Source organism: Psittacula echo, assembly GCF_963264785.1.
Source record: "Psittacula echo genome assembly, chromosome: 1".
NCBI classification, from domain to species: Eukaryota; Metazoa; Chordata; class Aves; order Psittaciformes; family Psittacidae; genus Psittacula; species Psittacula echo.
This window is the reverse complement of record NC_137735.1, coordinates 43,756,606-43,777,686: the sequence shown is the minus strand read 5'-3', so window position 1 is coordinate 43,777,686 and position 21,081 is coordinate 43,756,606. Positions and strand designations below refer to the sequence as shown.

Here is a 21,081-nt window from a genome sequence, read left to right as displayed (position 1 = left end):
ATTATCAATGGCTATGTCTCCTGCTGTGAAAGGAACCATGCCTACATGTAATCTTTTTCCTTTTTAAAACTAGGATATTTGTAGTGTGCTACTAAGTTGAAGTATATTGTGAAACTGCATGATGTGGCATCACGAACTTCCTCATTTTGACTGTGTTTACATTTCCATGCAAATTTCTTCCCAGCAAAGGTAAGTGAGAAGTTTTGGGTTACCATTATAAAGAAACTAAGCCTGATCCTCTTTTTATACTTTGTAGATGAAAGTTGATGCTGGTTCACAAGTTTGGGGAAAAAAAAAAATAAATAAAAAAATAAAAAAACCTTGTTTCAGTTCTGTTAAACTTACGGGATGACACATTTTCATTTACCACTACATTACATAACTCAAGTACACCCAGCTGTCTACATTTGGACTTTTGCTCAGAAGCCAGCTTGCTCTCATTTCCAGAGGAAAATGCTCACCTTCTGATTGCATGCATCACACCAGGGGTATCAGACTGTCAGAAGCCTGAACTTCTGAAACAGAGAGAACTGCTGGTGCTGCTTTTTCTATCCCAAACTCTATTTTAATGCTTATTCTGCCCACTCATCACCATTCTAATCCTTGTCATAGGTACCAAAATAAGAGCCCCTACATGTTCACAGTGCAGAGCTGCTCAGCAGTGCAAAGTCTTGTACAACTTATGCCTGACTGGAAAGAGTGTAGGCACTGACCATCAGCTTGCAGTGATAATGGCAGTTCTAGAGGACACTGAATCGAGACCATAAATTTATTTCATGTAAGTCAATGAAAAATGACGAGGGACCAAAGCTGGATTTGAACTGATCACCTAAGGAGGAAAAACTCCATATCCCATTGTATTGAGCTATCTGGAACTCTGCCTCATCCTTTGCCTCTGGCTGGAGATTTAAAACGCAGTAATACGCTGCCACAGGACACAGAGTGTCTGTCTTCCTGAAGAAAAATGAAGCAAAAAAAAAAATTTAGTTCTCTTGTAGGATTACTGTTTTTAAATTAGGGAAGTATATCTCCAACCTGAGGGATGCTAACTTCTCTGTAGCAAAGGCTTTTGTGTTATTTCTTATGGTCTGCTTAGCAGTTTATTACTGAGAAACAGTGACAGAAAGCAGTCAAGAGAGGGGCACTCAACCCACAGCAGTGTGAAACTCTTGTTAAGAATTTTAAATCTTTCTTATTAGGGACTAACCTGCATACTTCTAAATCATCAGACAAGTCATCATACAACACTGAAGGCTTCTGAACATCATCAGTCACACTGGGCCCTGCCCCAGCAGGTGCTCCATTATTGGGGACTGCCAGAGCATCACTCCCAGAGCCTCCCTCTGCAAAGCAGTCCTTCAAATCTTTACTGTGTCTAAGGAAGGATGCAGGGTGCCGATCTCTGTAGTAGCTTTTTCCTTTGCTTTTTCCACATTTTCTTGAGGAAATCCTTGCTTCTTGAGATGACACTGAAGACTGTGATTCCTTTAGCCTTGGAACCCTTCTTCGGCGGTGATTTAAAGCAGGATTCTCAGGGTCAGATACCTCTTGCTTGTTTTTCCCCACTGTCCCCAAAGTGACAAGTTCGACAGCGTTATTGTTTGAGGACTCATCCTGGTTAATGCATGATCTAGTGTTCCTTCTCCCCCTCCTGGGTATTCTGGCCTTTTCTCTTGCTCTCCTCCTAGCCTGAGCCCACTGACTCTCATCCGAAGATGATGATGAATCAGATGCATTCCAACTGGACCTTGCAGGCTCAGGATGCAATTTACAGTCTTTCCCTTTTCCTTGCTTTTCTGCACGCTCACCAGTGTCTCCAGTTTCTCTTTTCCGCCTAAACCTTCGTTTTACTTGTTTTTTACCAAACTCCCTATTAGAAGGGGTCAACACCATAACAGGGGTTGCAAGTTCAAGCTCATCTTCTGACAAATCATGCAAGGTAGTAGATCTAGACAAAGCAGTAAGCAAAGGAAAGGGATGGAAATGGTAAGGGTGGGTGGAAGGAGAGAAATCACAAAAAAAAAAAAGAATGAAAATGAAAACATGAATTTTAATAGAAAAACATGAGATTGAAAAGCAAAACCACAACCAAACCAAAAAGAGATCAAAAACAAACTAAAGTCTATGTAAATTATGAATAGCGGTAAGCAGAAGCAAGAGCTACGTATAATGTAATAAAAACAACTAACAAGTATCAACCAGATTAGAGTATATTTTTCTCAGCACATACCTACAAATGTCCTGAGTGGAAGGGCACACAGACAACCGTGACTGACTCCTGGGAGCTGTTCCTGTTGTAGGACTGCTTGCCTGTTGAAATAAGTTAGACAGTTTGGAATCTTTGTCCATGAAATACATTACAGATATTTTACCGCTTTGCCACATGATTAAAAAATTAAAGTAACTGTTGCTGCTGTTCATAGCGCACTGTTGAACACATGCAAGCTCACAAAATACAGGAAGCCTGACCAAAAGTGAAACCTATTTGTGGAACTAAGTGTGATTGAAGTGTTTCAGCTCTCATTTGTTCATGACTACTTTTTGTCACTGTTTGAGGAAGTAGCTTTCAACATTTAAATTTCATTTGGGTTTTGAATATCTGATGGGAAAGGATGTTGTTTTTATTTTGTGCAATCAAACAACCATGATGATTCTTTTCAAAATGGAGTGAAGTGCATTTAAATTATGCTGAGTGATGAAGAGAACAAAGCTAACCTATGTTGAGTGGACTGACAGAATGGCACAGAAATTAAAGTGTGTTTTAAAAGGTTTTCAAGGCAATCTAATCTTCTAGAAGAGCTGAAAAATGTTAAACTGATGAGCCTGAGAAGACCAAAGTGCAGGCTACATCTCTCAAGAGCTGATCACATTCTCAAACAACAGGAGATATATAACCACATTTAGTATGTGACATTTTGCTTATCAGGTTGTTGCTACAAATTGTAGGCTCAGTTGCTCAATACTTCTACTGAAAATACATTTTGATGGTGTTAACAGCAAACCATTTCAATCTGCCTCACAGTCTACTGGCAGCATAGCTGTATGGAATCCAAATTTAAATGAAGGGCTTTGGGATTCAGGATCACCCATGAAGTACAGTATTGTGGGAAGAACATTCCATACAAATAATTTTTGAGGCTTTGACCTTCCTTTAGCTGGTAAGGACATTATCTTTTAGTATGCAACCCTACCCTGTTATAAGCACCACTACCAAATGGAGACAAAATACTATAAGCCTAAGGATTCTACAAGATCACACACCAGATACAAGGGAAGAATGACTGTTAAGCAATCATACAAAGCACAAATAATAAAAAGATGTAAAGGCTGTCATCCCAAGCTTTTTTACCAGTAAATCAAATTCAGTCACATGTAGAGTCTATAATGAAAATTATTTCTAGCTCACCTTTCACAGACATTTTTGTGGTGTCAGTTTGAAAATTAATAGTACAAGTAAAAATAAATAACACCAGCAAGTACCTGCTAACACTTCACTTTTATCCAGGGTTCTACCCATCGTATTTCATGCATAGATCTTTTGGAAACACCAGTCACCTCTATGTGCATTTTTGGTTTTAATGGGATATCATCTGAGACTTAAGAATGGTGCTTTTCCATGAAAACAATCTTACAGCTTTTGGAATTCAAAAACTTTTTACCTCTTGATTAATATCACAACAGCAAAAACATTAGTAATTCTTTACTAACAGTTCCATGAAATGAAACTCAGAGGTATGAAAACTAAGCCAACACAAGAAAGTGAATCAATAGCATTTTTGGGCACAATCCTTATGTTCAAATGGTGGTCCACCAGACAGAGAAGGAACTTTAGTGTGTCTACATGCAGTCTAATGCTGGGAAAAAGAACAACTATCAGTGACAGAAATTGTATTTAATATCTTTTCTTCTACAAAAGCAACTTTTCAATTGCATGTACTATAAAGGAATATGAATTTTTCTTACATACATATTAGAAACAGATGGCATATATATGGTTGGGTATATAATCACCTCAGCCTCTGTGATTACTTTTAAGTGATTAGGCATAAATTAAGCTACTTAATGAGGGAAGATGTAGACATCAGCATAAGCCACATTGCTGGGCTACATGCTGCTGCTGTGTGAAAAAATGTCCCACCAGACTAAACCACAGGTGAAGGACTGATGAAGAAATCCAGCCCTAGAGTAAAGTGTGGATTCCCTAATCCATCCTTTGTGTCTAGCTTCCATTTCTTTTTCCCCTCACAGCTGCAGGACTCTTACCATTGCTTCTTTCAGGATCTATATACTACAAGGGTTCGTCTCAATCTTAAGTGGCCAGGTCATCTCCATGCTGTAAACTAAAGTTTTGTATCGCCTTGTCACAAGCATTTATTATACCCTTTGAATGGATAAGAAGAATGACTCAGCTGGCCCAATAACCATACAGTAGGTCTGCACAAGTTCAAGAAACTTTCAGCAGCTATTAAGGTAGGAAGTCAGCTAGACATTACTTCAGAGGGCTGAAATCAAGCCAAAAATTAAAACAAATTCCTTGAAAAGCTTTTACACTTATTATTTGAGACTGGAGACAGGTGGAAATCTAATTATTTTTAGATAAAAATTACATTACCAGCTTGATTGCTTAAATCCTACATTTCACTCTCAGCTGTAAAGAGGTCTGGACTGTTTCAGCCTTGCTCAGTCAAATTGACTTTCTAGTTCCCCTGCATAATGATGTTACGTTTAGTTGCACGTAACTCAGAGGAAGGTTTATTTCCTTCTAAAATAATTTACATCAAAATCTTAACAAACAAACAAACAAACAAACAAAAGAACACTTTTTGCTTGTTTGTATAATCCCTATTGGAGCAAGCCTGACATCTGGGCAGACAAAAAGCCTATGCACCACTTAAATCTTCAAAAGCAAAGCAAGTAAACTGCCAAGTTACGCACAAGAGAATTCAGATTCTTATCCTTAAGCAAGATTCGTTCAATAGGTTTCTCAACTTTTAAATACAAATTTTGATTTTTATCTACCCTAAAGTAGCTTTTAATGGTTAAATCATAGATGCATAGAAAACCAATTTGGAAGGGACATCAAGGAGCACCTGGTCCAACCTTTCTTGGCAAAAGCACAGTCTAGACAAGATGGCCCAGTAAGCCATCCAGCTGAATCTTTAATGTGTCCAGTGCTGGAAAAATGAAGATGAACTGATAAAGTGATTTCTAAAACCAAGAAAGTTTGCGCTCCTGTTACTCACTATTTGATGTTTAGTTATGGACCTTACACATAGCAGAGGGCCTTATTTTGTAAATAATTCCCATCTTTGTAAATGAAACAGGAGTGGAAGGACCTGTTAAAGACAGGTCTGTTCCTGCTACCACATGCCATATGAATATAATCATTCACAGTTCATCAAGCTGTTTTTAAAGACTTGCAAATTCCAACTCAGCAGAAAGCTTGTTCCAGACCTTTACTCCAAAACCTTTTTGCTTTGTCATCCTACCCATGTTCCGACAGCATAAACTGCACCTGCTTTCTGCTGCCAGCACTACCTCTGGGCTTACCTCATTTCTCTCAGTAATATTCCCTCTTAGCCATCTTGCCTACAAGCTATACATTCCAAGCAAATATATTTATTTATTTTTTAAATACTTATTTTCTGAAGTTCAGCCTCACAATGAAGATACCTAAAGCAGCATTTAGTCAGGTGTTGTGTTTACAGAGCACAGCATACAGCTATATGGAAGTTCCAGATTAGATCCTAGAAGGGATACATTTCATCAGTGCTGCATTTTGCTTCCTCTGAGCAACAGAGTCGGCTGATGAACCCAACCAAGTACTGAACAAGTTCCGTGTTTATTCAGTCAGCGCTACCTTGGAGTCTTTGCAGTAGTGTGATGCCACAAAACACTGGTTCATCACCCCTGATCATAATATAGGCTTTCTTTTATTTTTAATCATCTTTAAGCCTAGTTTTAGTAACAAAATACAAAATCTGTTAAGTGGTATCGAGTTTATTTTAGAGGCATATCTGAAAAACCAAAACATGATCATATGAATATATTCTGATCACATCATACCAGTCCAGCTCTTTTGGGAATTTATATAATACAGATGTCGGAAACAGTATCGAGCACACAGATCTTATTGCTATAATTGCTATCCCACTGCTATACTGCTGTTTAGCACACTGAATATTTTGAGATACTGTATTTATTGAATAGAGGGATCAGAGTGGTGCTGTGGACTCAATTCCACTTGGCAGGCAGAATAAGGATTTTTTAAAACAATAATAATCCTTGAATGTATGACTACTTCAGACAGCTATATTGCACAGCTCATCTGAATGGGAAAACTAAACTAGCACTGTACTAATTCTATCAAAGCAAATTATATCATCTACATAATTAAATGTGGCAATTCAAAATAAAGTTGTTTAACAATTCATTTGTAAGCAAGGCAGCTAATTTCTCTGTGCCATCGACACAAGAAAGATGTGTGAAGGATAATACCAACTCCAGCTGATTAAGTCTGGCATTTCAAAAACATTGTTAGTTGAGAGAGATTCCCCTGTCACCACCTTCTGCTCTCTTGGCCAGTTTTGATGAACCCTCTTGTCAAAGATATGCAATTCAATTAACTGACATGACAGGGCACTTATCCATAATTACTTTTGATACATTCAACAGGAGTTGATATTATGCTTTTCAAACAGAATATTGGTAAATACAAAGTCTTCAGGACAAGCAAGATAATAATCATTTATCTGACACAAGCAGACTTCAGTATCACACACATATCCGTGTTAAAGACTACAGCAAAGACACAAATGGGGGACAGAATGAAGTTCAACTAATTAAAACAGTGAGAATTTCAAACCAAGATTGCCTTTACATTGGTGTTCAGAATCTGACAGAATATTCCCGATAATAACAAGAAATCAGAATCCTCATTGACTATTGCTTAATGCTGCTTGTTAAAACTAGTCCAAGAACAAGTCAAATTGTGCTTTTCTCAGAAAGAGAAAAGGGCTCTAACAGAAAAGCTGAGCAAAAACATTCCACAAATGCAAAGCATTCATATATGGAGTTGAGCTTTAAACTAACAAACCAGATGTAAAGGACAGCTGATAAAAAATGGCCTCACAGATGTCACCAGAAAGGCTAATGAATCCACTAGTGCTTCTCTAATGCTGAATAAGGAAGGCCAGAGGCATTTCTAAAAGCTGCTCAGCTTACAATACTGCTTAAGTAGAAAGGTGCAGAAAATTGAGGGATGATAGTGCAGACAGGGAATATGAACAATGCTTTTATTCTCCTACTAAGTATATGCTTTATAGCAGTGAGCATCACAGAATCCTCCAGATTTCACCAGCTAGTACAGTTAAAAAGCTGAAACTTCATCCTATTAAAATAATGGCACACCAAGGAATGGTTACCTTAGAAGATTAGAACAGTTTGCATGGCAATAAGCTCAGCAGGAGATCTAGTCTGTGTATTCTCATCTGAAAAATTCTGCTTTGTAAACAATGCAACTTTTTATGGAAAACATCCATCTTTATAAACTTTTTTTTGGATTATTTCTCAGGTCTAAAAACCACAGAGGAAATGACCCAAGACAGGTATATCTTACAAAGTGTATCTTTATGGCAAATGCAAATGGGTTTGGTTAAAGGAGGGTTCTTGGGGGTTTTTTTGTTGCTGCTTGAGTTTTTTTCTTGGTTGTTTTTGTTTGTTTGCTTGTTTTGTGGGTTTGGGGTTTTTTTGGTTCTTTATGATGGAGTTCCTGCTTTGTGCTCAGATTTCAAGGTTCTTATAATCTGATTGACAGCTTTACAGCAACACTAAATTAATTGGTAACTCAATTTATCTTACATTTTCTTACACATAATTTTTTTTTTTTTTAAATTATTCCTTGCACATTTCTTCCCGAAACTTTTTCTTTCTCTTCTGTCCTCCTTGCCCTTGCTTCTAAAGAGAAGGAATAAAGGGAAAAGTAACACAAGGGAAAGAGAGGAAATATCCCTATGATTCTGCACTTTTGAAAATATTATTCTGTTAGAAAATGGCTTGAAATCTAAATCACTAAAGCAGGTTTACTTTCCATCGAAGTAAAATCAAAATAGCAAGTGGCAAATCTATCCTACTATTTAAAAAAATGAACGGCAATTACACCTTTGATTTGTAGATTCGATAAGCTTTTTGATTTCTCTTTACTGATCTATGTTAATCTTTATTTTAAAGGTACAAATTTTAGTAAAAAAATCCACTGTTTCTCTACATGCAGAAGCACTGTTAGCTAAACTTTGAATTATCAGATGGACTATAGTTCGTAAAAATCTTTGGTCTGCAGCAATGCAATATTTTTGATTCAAGATTCTCTTCAAGGATGTATCTTTCTAGGCATTATCACTGTCATATTTGCAGTTCTGAGAAAAATTACAGAGAGGTGGGCAATTGAAACAAAGGATGTGCTGGTCTTTATACAAAAGATGAAGAGACCTAAGACCAGCAGATTTTGACTGTTTGGAAGAAGCTACATGCAAATTTAGCCTGCAGGAAAGGTGAAGCACAAAACATGTGTTTTCTTTGGTACTGGATAACAGTATGCTAATTCTAAAGGTAGTCAGTATCAGTATTGAGAGAGCATAATTTCGACTGTCTCTTCCATTTAAAAGGGCATCTGTTTTAATTTCACAGTATTAATTTCACAGTACGTTAGAGATTGGAAGGTACCTCAAAAGATCATCTAGTCCAATCCCCCTGCCGGAGCAGGAACACCTAAATAAGGTTACATAGGAATGTGTCCAGGCCGGTTTTGAATGTCTCCAGAGAAGGAGACTCCACAACCTCCCTGGGCAGCCTGTTCCAGTGTTCTGTCACCCTCACTGAGAAGAAGTTTCTTCTCAAATTTAAGTGGAACCTCTTGTGTTCCAGTTTATACCCATTACCCCTTGTCCTATCATTGTTTGCCACTGAGAAGAGCGTGGCTCCATCCTCATGACACTCCCCCTTTATATATTTATATACACTAATAAGGTCCCCCCGCAGTCTCCTCTTCTCCAAACTATAGAGACCCAGCTCCCTCAGCCTTTCCTCATAAGGGAGATGCTCCACTCCCTTAATCATCTTAGTTGCCCTGCGCTGGACTCTCTCCAGCAGGTCCCTGTCCTTCTTGAACTGAGGGGCCCAGAACTGGACACAATATTCCAGGTGCGGTCTCACCAGGGCAGAGTAGAGGGGAAGGAGGACCTCTCTCGACCTACTGACCACCCCCCTTCTAATACACCCCAGGATGCCATTGGCCTTCTTGGCCACAAGGGCACAGTGTTGGCTCATGGTCATCCTGCCATCCACTAGGACCCCCAGGTCCCTCTCCCCTACACGACTCTCTAACAGGTCGTTCCCCAACCTATACTGGAACCTGGGGTTGTTCCTGCCCAGATGCAGGACTCTACACTTTCCCTTGTTATATTTCATCAAGTTATTCCCTGCCCAACTCTCCAGCCTGTCCAGGTCCCGCTGGATGGCAGCACAGCCTTCTGGCGTGTCAGCCACTCCTCCCAGCTTAGTGTCATCAGCAAACTTGCTGACAGTACACTCAATTCCCTCATCTAAATCATTGATGAATATATTAAATAATACTGGTCCCAGTACTGACCCTTGAGGCACTCCACTAGATACAGGCCTCCAACTAGACTCCGCCCCATAGACTACAACTCTCTGGCTTCTCTCCTTCAGCCAGTTCGCAGTCCACCTCACTACCTGATCATCCAGACCGTACTTCCTCAGTTTAGCTATGAGAATGCTGTGGGAGACTGTGTCAAATACTTTGCTGAAGTCAAAGTAGACCACATCTACCGCTCTGCCATCATCCATCCACAATGTTATTTCCTCATAAAAGGGTATGAGGTTGGTCAAGCATGACTTCCCCTTGGTAAAGCCATGTTGACTGCCCGTCATAACCCTCTTATCCTTGACATGCCTTGAGATGGCACCAAGGATAAGGTGTTCCATCACTTTCCCAGGGATGGAGGTGAGGCTGACCGGTCTATAGTTACCCGGGTCCTCCTTCTTGCCCTTTTTGAAGACTGGAGTGACATTTGCTTTCCTCCAGTCCTCAGGCACCTCTCCCATTTCCCAAGACTTGGTAAAGATGATGGAGAGTGGTCTAGCAATGACTTCCGCCAGTTCCCTCAGCACCCGCGGGTGCATCCCATCTGGAACCATGGATTTATGGATGTCCAGATTGCTCAACTGGTCCCTAACCCATTCCTTGTCGACTAAGGCAAACTGCTCCAGTGACCTGACTTCATCTGAGGTCTCAGGAGTACAGGGCTCTTCAGGACTGCCTGCGGCAGAGTAGACTGAGACAAAGAAGGCATTCAATAACTCTGCCATCTCTGTATCTTCTGTCACCAGAGCACCCATCCCGTTCACCAGTGGGCCAACCTTGCCTCTGGTGTTAGTTTTATCAGCTATGTATTTGAAAAAGCTCTTTCTGCTGTCCTTGACCCCTCTTGCCAGATTTAATTCTAAGGAGTTTTCATATATCCCTCTATCGGCAAGACTTAAAGCCTCAAAATGTTTCTATAAACTAAGCAGTTTTCAATCATATGACATTCCTACCATTTTCCTGCCATACTTACTTGTGTGAGTGCATACACTCACCATATGCTTTTTTTGGGTTATGCAGGAGACAGACTGGATAAAATCCTATTTGTGAGGATATCAGTATATTTGAACAACTCTGTTGTGTATTTGATACCTACTTATTCCAGCCCTAAGGATAAGAGAAACCTCAATCTGCTGTATTTACAGTACAAAACCAGCAAAAGATCTGTAGAAAGAATATTGAAATGACTAAGCTAGAAGACAGTGAAACCCTGACAATGCATCATTACAGAAAACAGGAGATGCCATATCCAATCATTGTAGAAATACAGTTTTCTTAATTTTACTCTTTTTAGGACAAACACTTGAAATGTGCTTCTGAGTGCCATAGCAAAAAAATAAATGTCATATAAAAATTTCCAGGAGGCTATGTGGAGCTGGTATGTTAAAGATCATAGTTTTTGTTGAAAATTGAATAATAAGCAGATGTAATAAGTTGCATATCCTGTTTACTGAAAACAAATCAATGCTGCTTCTCCTGTCCAGTATCGCATATCATAGCATAGGACTGAAATCTGTGATAACACAACATCTTTACAAAAATGGAAATTCTACATGGGCGTTACACGTTAAGTAAGCATGTATAAACAAATTTTGTGGTATTTAACACATTTCAACCATATATGCTATTTTGTCTGAATGTGTTGTGGCACATGTAGGTAAACTCAGAATACACTGTTGGTAAGAACTGTGATTTAATAAAATAGAATCTGCATAATTATATGTATTGTTGTAGACATATAATTGTATTTTGTATGTATTCCCTCTCATTACAACACAAGTTTAAAACAGGTCAAGTGTATCCAAGAATAAATTGAAAATGTATTATTTTCTACTGGTTGTCACCTGGAACTGAGATAGATTTAATGCAATTTTATTCAGAAGTTTAAATTTCAGGCAGACTTAGATAAATTCTGCAGTTACACTTTTTGTTAAACTTATTGTAAATAATGAATAAACTAGGGAAAAGCCACAGAGTATTCTCTAGACAAAAAACCCAAACTTTTACACTTCAGAGAAAAGAAGTGCAGCAATAGTTATTATGCCATTGTATTTAGTTCTATTTTTTTTTTCTTTCCCTGCTTTATGTTTTGATAAACCAAATACTTTTCATTAACTTGTTTACTTTGTGCTGTTGTTTTTTTTACAGTGAATGAGAGTTAAGTGCCTGGTTAGTCTTCACCTTTGATATTAATGATTCTTTTTATGAGCAAGAATCATTTAGATGACTAACATAACATTTACACTCAATTTTAATACTGGTTTTGTATACATGGTATTATTCACTGTAACAGCAATTTTGAAGGCTGACATTTTACAGTTTATAAGAGCAAGGACTTTTTTTTCTTGATTTACTTTCTGTTTTGAAAGCTCTAACATTTCCTCTCAGCTGCTCACTACAGTAATCTGGAAGCTACGTGGTTTTTTGAAAAAATAAACCAACAAAACATCAAAACCCAAACCACAAAACCTACCTGTCTGGAAGAGAATTGTAATTTATAATTAGTGTGAAATTGGAAAAGACCAGTAAGAATAACAAATGTGAATCAACTTATAGCACTGCAGTCCCCTATGGCAAAATGCAAAGGGTTATGCAACTGCCCTTTAGCATTCATACAAAAAGTATCTTGGAGATGTTGCAATCCTTTTTCAGGCTATGAAAGTTGATTATATTAATTTCTCTTAAAAGAACACTTTAAGTTCTTTTATTCTTTATCCACCATAAAGCGTATCATTTGTGCTTACAGTAATTCAGAGAGATTATATTATGCATTCTTTGTTGATATCATTGCTAAAGACATGGTGGTATCTCTACCCATTAAAATATAATACTGAGCTCTGCTTCATGTTGTGTAAATCACCCAGATTGTCATACAGGACTCGATACATTCACCTCATACTGAGAAAGGATAAAAAATAACAGAATATCAAAACCCATATGAGAGAAGATTCGATTTATTGGAAGAGATTAAATGGAATTTTATGATTCAGAAGGATAAAACATCATATTACATATTGCATAAATTGATACTCAGTTTGTGAAATATATTTTGAAATCACAAATTGAGTACCTCAAATCAACAATCAATCATTGGCAACAATAAATTTTTCATCTAAAACATTAGTGGCTCTATTTTGACATGCTGGTGTCTTTTGGTTTTGATTTGTATGTTTTCAAGAGGAGCCGAACCTGACATAAGAAATGAGTACAGAAATTGCATAAAGATATAGTAAAATCAATTATTTCCTTCTTTCCTTTCTCTTGTTTTTCATATTTCTAAATTAGACCAATGAATATTATCACATAAAATATTCCAAAACAATCACCCCCAATTCTGCCTAATGTAACTCAATGGAATTTTATTAGAGGAATGCTTCAGAGACTTGTAAATAAAAAGTGTTCTAACACCTGCTCCAGGCTTTTGAGAAGCAATTGAACCAAAACAGAAATCAGGCAAGCCTGAGTTTCTCTGCACTGAAAAATAAGCCCAAAGTTACCATCAGAGAATTTCAAAACTTACTGCTGAAAGAGCATCCTTCTCTAAGGAGCTCTTGAATCATGATTAACATGCAGAAAGATAATTACAATGTGTTAGAAATGTTTCTTCCAGAAAGCATTTTAACATAACCAGGCAGCCTCAGAAACACACATAAGCATAACCTCCATGGTAATTCAAACACTCAATTTGTTCCACTGGTTAACCACAACAGAAAGAAATGAATCCGCTGGATCCTTCTCAGACTAGCTTTCCTTGTAAATTATACACATTTTTAGGAAGACATAACAAGTTTAACAAGAAATCTATAGTGCACAGAATTAAGCAATGGAAAATAGGTTATGAACAAGGTCAAGTTTTTAATTCGTTAGATTTTAAATACACACAGGTAAGATAATATTAATTCTGAAATCCAGAACACTGCACAAGACTATCTTTCACACAGAATAATAAAGTTGTTTGTCCTACTAAGACCACGGAAAATGAGTGGGAAAGTCTAAGGGTTAAAAATGTAATAATTAGAAAACAGCAAGGCTGGTTCAAAAATCATATTTTCAATACTTCTATGTGTTTATTTATATGTATTACAGTAGATTAGTTTTGAAAGCCATAGTTAGTTAGTAACCAAGGCTCCATTTTGTCACTATGTGATAATATGAAATGCAGGTCAGTCCCAGGAATGAGCTATTACTCCCAGTGCTAGCAGGGCAGAAGGCAAAGAAGACTTGTTAATTGATTTATTGATTCTACAGGAAAAATCTAGGTTATTACTGGTAAGGTAGCAGAAATCAGACACTCATACATTTTCCTAATTGTCTCTGCTTGGAAAACCAACTGAAGTAGTTGCTCTTGGATTCCCAAGGCAGTTTTATTGATGTATAGGCTGAAGTGTATAAACAGATGTCACAGGTGGACATTCCCTGAAGACAGCCACAGCTGACTGTCAGTCAGGAGTACCAGGTAACAGGCAGACAGAACTGGGCATAGTATGGAAGAATGAAAGTACAAAATAATCCTAGATTACTTTCAAACACCTGCAATTAACTCAGTGGTTGCCCTAAGAACGGGATATTTAAGGTCACTGTAATAAGCTGGAAAAGAACCCAGAGAGGGATCAGCAAATTAGTTTGAGGAAATGCTCTCCCTCCTTCCCACTGACCAAAATGGTGCAGGTATGGCACAGGAGGGCCAAGGCAGCTGGAGTAAAGCATGCTGTCTTGCGGGGGCAGTGAGAGCTATAGCCCTGCTACACTTAATTTTCACTGTTCATATACTCTTGCCCACAAATAAAACAGTAACTGTTTCAGTGCTGGAAGTGTAAGATTTTGCCTTACTCCTGCCACAGTGATGAAATACTCCACTACACATGTAAAAACAAAAAAATTAAAAAAAAAAAAAAATGGGTAGAGCTACATAATTTTGTAATTACATGAAAAGCATTTGTAAATATTCCAGTTGGCTTAATTTTAAATTCATACACATACAGAAACACATTGGCCAGGCACTGTTTTTACTTAGTAACATGTATTAAGATGGACTTTAAAAATAATTTCATATTGAAATCATATCTAAATATTTTAAATTTTGTCCTTCCATTAGCCTACAATAGTTTATTACTGAAATTCCAATCAGAAACTTACATGCACTCTCAACAGACAGCAAAAGTGGGTGATAAAATTGGAGTGATCTTCCCCCTCGTCCCTCTAGGGAATGTTTGATTTTAAAATCTATAGATTGAATAGGCATATGCTAACTAGCCTCTGGTAAATAACAAACAAACTAAAGCCATTCCTTCTCATTATGTCTAGACAAGACATATTCGATGTTCAACAATTCAGTTTAATTTGTAATACTGTGTAATTCAGAGTTAATGTGCCTAGTAAGTAAAATTGCCCAAGCATATACTGCAAAGCTCAGGTGCCTTCTCTGAATAAACAACTTACGAGCATTATGAAATATGAATCTATCTCTGCAGAATCATTACTAGATTTCTTTTCACAAACAGGGTGGTACAAAACCCAGTGATATCAGGGAGCACTTACTCTGCCCTAGGGCAGGAGCTCCATATGCAACCAAGGGTGGCACACACAATAAGTAGTAACTATTAAAAACTAACTCTGTATTTGACCTGTTTTAGCTTATTCATACTGGCAAATGAAGGCAGTAAAAGACAATGTTTTGATTACTGTAATTCCTATTTTTAGATAAAGACTCTCTTTTATTTTATTGAAATTTTTATTGTGTGCAAGATCCAGCACTGCACACAACTCAAAGCTTGCCTTCGGTATGCAGTTTACATCACCTAGAAGCTTCCAATCTTGTTTTCAGGTGCAGTATTTGTTACTGTTACTTCGTGCCATGCAATACTAACCTGAAAAGTCGTTTGCTCTTCTATGCATACACAGACATATAACCTCCTGTTTTACAAAAGAAGCATTTTGAATCAGACATCAAACTGGAAACTGGATATCCAATCAAATCTCTTTGAGCATTTGAAAAGCTTCACTGGCAGGTAGCTTCACATAGAAAAATTCATCCAAAAGAATGAATGATGCTATACATCAGACAAAGATTAAATGTGTGCCTGAACACCTTGCTTTTTAACGTACTACTTTAAAAGGTGAAAGTATTCCTTTTTAATAAGCATCTATACTCATTTCTGCAGAATTTACTTAAAAATAAATGCTAATCACTGGCATGTTTCTCATGTCAGTGAATATATTTATGCTTTGTCACTGTGGAGCCCATGCAACTGACAGAAAAAGCAGAAGTAATATCAAAGCAACACAGATTTATACGAATTGTAACCTAGTCTTGCATTTAAAACTCTTAGTGAAAATAAAACATACAACTCACTGTGATCAAGCACATAAGTATATATATATATCTTTTTTAAAAACAAGCAACAGGGCAGGAAGGGATTCAGCCATATCCTACAAAAGGCTGGACATATTCCACATCTTTTTTTTCCTGCATTTTTTTTCCTTCCTAATGTAAAAGAGCAGAACACAACTTATAACACAATATAACATAATATTTCTTTAATTAAAAAAACACAGTTGGGTTTATTTTTGGCTATGAGAAGAAAACAGTTTTACAGTGTGTACCCCACAGACAATAACATGGGGAAGGGCCTTAAGGATACTGTGCTTGCACTGAATGCAAAGTATTTAATCTTTTGATACAAACATAAAACATAGCAGAGGTTTAGTCTGGGATTCAGACAATTGTTGAGTTTTTGTCTTTTACCTCCTGTATATATCCTGGCTTTTTGGCATAGATTTCAGCCACATCTGAACCAAAAATGCCGAAAAGAAAGTGGTTAAAACTAAAGAACTCCAGTATAAATCACATTTTGCCTTTTCCTAAAGTTTCCCTTCTGTTTCCTAGAAACTAAAAAGCATCTAGATATAAAGTTCTGGCTTTGGTGAATCATAAGTCCCTGTAAAAGGAATTTAGAATTCAATCCAAAATGATGACACATTCATAGCTCTACACATTACAGTTGTTATTATTTGGGTAGGCAGGGGACAAAAATCAAGCAGTAATTCTATCTTAAGCCAAAGTGCTAATGTATCATTAAGCAGTTGTGGAAAGCAGGTGAATAAAGTGCAACTGTCATTTAGTGCTTGTTAATATACATACTACAGTAATGCCTAATTGTATATTTATACTTTTATTTATATTTATATTTATTATTATATTTATATTATATTATATTATATTTATTATATTATTATATGCCTATATTTATATTTATATTTATATTTATATTTATATTATTATATATATTTATTATTTATTTATATTTATAGATGGACTATACCTGGTAACCATCATGTTAGGCAGCAAAACATCAAATCTGATGTGTATAAAGATAACATCAGAATATACATATGTGGTTAAATGGAATAAAGTACTATATTACTTTGACAAACTTTGTTTTCTTTAAATTCTATATAAAGGAAATACATTTCACACACCTTTGAAATGTTGCTTGATCGACTTGTGGAACGCCCTGGGGATTTGTCATTCTGGAAAACAAAATTAAAAGATGAAGAAAGTTATGTCACTCAAATTCTTCCTAAGGAGATTTACTCTTTTTGCGATTGTGAGTGTGCAGTTTCTCTTCCTCTATTTTTCTTCAGTTTGGCTACTGACTGGATGATGGAAGACAGCTCAACAAATAAACCATTACAAGACGCATGCAAATTACACCAGTAAATGTTGAAAAAAGTTCTGTAAAATGCTAGCACTTAATTACATTTTGCAGGTTTTTTTAACAATATTTGAGGGAAAGATTAATGTATCATCACAGCTTCTCATGAAAACTTGGGATTATTGTATGAAGAGGAATGTTTCATGACAAATAATAAAACCCACATAGTTACACTGGACACAACCCTGCTCAGAAAGTTGAATTCCTCCTTTCAGGAAAGTTAAAATGGAACTAGATGACTTCCTGGCCAGGCATGCTCTGAGAACAACAAACTGTAACCAGTCATAGATGTAGTTGAATTTAACACCTACCCCCACATCCCCTCTCACTCATGCAAAACCATACAAACCAACACCATAGGCTGAAATCCTATGTAAATAAAGTATACGTTGAACAGCTACATTTCTGTAGCAGAATTATTTTTTTTTTTCTGGTAGACCAAAATAGGAAGCAAAGCAGTTGTTCAATAATTTGTTCACTATTTATACTTCTCCAGGTACAGATTCAGCTTCATTTACACTGAAAAGATAAAAGATATTTCAGAAACAGTGCTCATCCCCTTGGTAAATGCACACATTTAATGAGGCCATGGAAATGTTTTTCTCGACACTGAGAATATAGATTCAAACACTCAGATGAAACAGTCATATAAACTAGATTGATTTTTACCTAGAAGGGATTAAGCTAGGTACCTTTTGTGCAAGTTTGTTAGACAAGTTACTTGGGGGAAGAGAGGGCAAATCCCAAAGTAGACCTTCCACTTGTGCAGCTGAATTTGCAATGCATGCATACATGTCTATTGAAGATTTTCAACCTGACTATGACTCACCCCTCCTCATTCTTCATTTAATAACTACAGAAAAATACAGAAGCTAAAACTTCCTGCTCCATTACTGTGCATATCTAGTCTAGAAATTAGTATTTCCCCAACAATTTGTAGCACATGACAGTTTTGCAATGGCAAAAATGACAGAAAAAAAACCAAACCCAAGCCTTAGGTAATTTGGCAGCAAACATTTAGGAAAAAAACACTTAGCTATTTTTATCTCTAAAAAGTTGCTTTATTCTCAATCCCAGTAAGCACACCCATATCACAGAATCACAGAATATTAAGAATTGGAAGGGACCTCAAAAGATCATCTAGTCCAATCCCCCTGCTGGAGCAGGAACACCTAGATGAGGTTACACAGGAAGGCGTCCAGGCGGGTTTTGAATGTCTCCAGAGAAGGAGACTCCACAACCTCCCTGGGCAGCCTGCTCCAGTGTTCTGTCACCCTCACTGAGAAGAAGTTTCTTCTCAAATTTAAGTGGAACCTCTTGTGTTCCAGTTTGAGCCCATTACCCCTTGTCTTACCATTGGTTGTCACCGAGAAGAGCCTGGCTCCATCCTCGTGACACTCCCCCTTCATATATTTATAAACATTAATGAGGTCACCCCTCAGTCTCCTCTTCTCCAAACTAAAGAGACCCAGCTCCCTCAGCCTTTCCTCATAAGGGAGATGCTCCACTCCCTTAATCATCTTTGTCGCCCTGCGCTGGACTCTCTCCAGCAGGTCCCTGTCCTTCTTGAAATGAGGGGCCCAGAACTGGACACAATATTCCAGATGCGGTCTCACCAGGGCAGAGTAGAGGGGAAGGAGGACCTCTCTCGACCTACTGACCACCCCCCTTCTAATACACCCCAGGATGCCATTGGCCTTCCTGGCCACAAGGGCACAGTGTTGGCTCATGGTCATCCTCCTATCCACCAGGACCCCCAGGTCCCTTTCCCCTTCACTGCTCTCTAATAGGTTGTTCCCCAACCTGTACTGGAACCTGGGGTTGTTCCTGCCCAGATGCAGGACTCTACACTTTCCTTTGTTATATTTCATCCCATTTTTCACAGCCCAACTTTCCAGCCTGTCCAGGTCCCGCTGGATGGCAGCACAGCCTTCTGGCATGTCAGCCACTCCTCCCAGCTTAGTGTCATCAGCAAACTTGCTGACAGTACACTCAATTCCCTCATCCAGATCATTGATGAAGATATTGAATAATACTGGCCCCAGCACTGACCCTTGAGGCACTCCACTAGATACCGGCCTCCAACTAGACTCCGCCCCATAGACTACAACTCTCTGGCTTCTCTCCTTCAGCCAGTTCACAGTCCACCTCACCACCCGACCATCCAGTCCACACTTCCTCAGTTTAGCTATGAGGATGCTGTGGGAGACTGTGTCAAATGCTTTACTGAAGTCAAGGTAGACCACATCCACTGCCCTGCCATAATCCAACCACCTTGTTATGTCTTCATAAAAGGGTATGAGGTTGGTCAAACATGACTTCCCCAAGACTTGGTAAAGATGATGGAGAGTGGTCTAGCAATGACTTCCGCCAGTTCCCTCAGCACCCGCGGGTGCATCCCATCTGGACCCATGGATTTATGGATGTCCAGATTGCTTAATTGCTCCCTAATCCAGTCCTCATCAACTAAGGCAAACTCTTCCATTTTCCCGACTTCCTCTGGGTCCTCAGGGGTACGGGGCTCCTCAGGACAGCCTCCAGCAGAGTAGACAGAGACAAAGACGGCATTCAGCAACTCTGCCTTCTCTGTATCTTCTGTCACCAGGGCACCCACCCCATTCATCAGTGGGCCCACATTACCTCTGGTGTTGGTTTTATCTGCCAGATATTTGAAAAAGCTCTTTCTGTTGTCCTTGACCCCTCTCGCCAGGTTTAATTCTAAGGAGGCCTTAGCTTTCCTGGTTGCCTCCCTACATCCTCTGACAACAGCCTTATATTCTTCTCAAGTGGCCAGCCCCTCCTTCCATGATCTGTAAACTCTCCTCTTCCATTTGAGCTTACCCAGCAGTTCCTTGTCTAACCATGCAGGTCTCCTGGCTCCCTTCCTTGACTTCCTACGTGTCGGGATGCTTTGATCTTGAGCTTGGTAGAAGCAGTCCTTGAATGCTAGCCAACTATCTTGGGCCTCTTTACCTTCGAGCAGCCTTGCCCATGGGATTTCCCCCAGCAATTGTTTGAAAAGGCCAAAGTTTGCCCTGCTGAAGTCAAGGGTTGCAATTCTGTTTGCTATTCTGTTCCTGCCAGACGAGATCCTAAACTCCACCATTTCATGGTCGCTACAACCGAGGCAGCCCTCAACCTAAAAATATATATATATATGGAAAATAGTGTCAAAACTACTTGTTGTTCCACACACTATTGTATCTCTCTTCCTTCAGACTTTAGGTAATTTATTTTTTTGTTCCATCCCTAAGCACCACCAATTTTTTGCACTGAAAATACTAACATACTGAGCTATCTCTCTTTTTACTTTGCCTTCACTAGCATTAAGATACACAACAGACTCTTGCCCTCAGAAAAACAGCACTGCTGAGCTCCTTGACCATACATCACTCTCCCTTTGATTCTACCATATGGGGTAATTCTCAGGACTTAACCACCTTTAGGTCTGTGTCAGAGTTTCTTCTTTTTTAGGAAGATTTAAAAAACACAAAAATAATTCTTCAAATTATGCACTCATTTATTACATCATGTCTTTGAGGTTGGCCCTGCATTGAACAGAGAAATGAACCTAATGATTCCTTCTCACCTGAAGTATTCTATGCTTCCAGTATTACTTCTGTGATATATTAACCACTGTAGCTTTGGTAATAAATTAATGATTGCTTATCCTTTCTAGACAACATTAAATATATAAAGTTTCAA

The 21,081-nt window shown here is 38.2% G+C and overlaps 1 protein-coding gene across 1 annotated transcript in view; it reads right to left on the bottom strand.

Annotated features, from left to right (window-relative positions):
- The window catches only part of MARCHF1 (membrane associated ring-CH-type finger 1), a gene marked incomplete at both ends in the record, with an annotated part of 97,362 nt that overhangs the window by 33,746 nt on the left and 42,535 nt on the right, over positions 1–21,081 (bottom strand). Inside the window, 2 exons of the mRNA XM_080636744.1 lie at positions 2,231–2,310; positions 17,141–17,191. Coding sequence (XP_080492870.1) covers positions 2,231–2,310; positions 17,141–17,191 — 131 coding nt within the window. The remainder of the gene's footprint in view (positions 1–2,230; positions 2,311–17,140; positions 17,192–21,081) is intronic.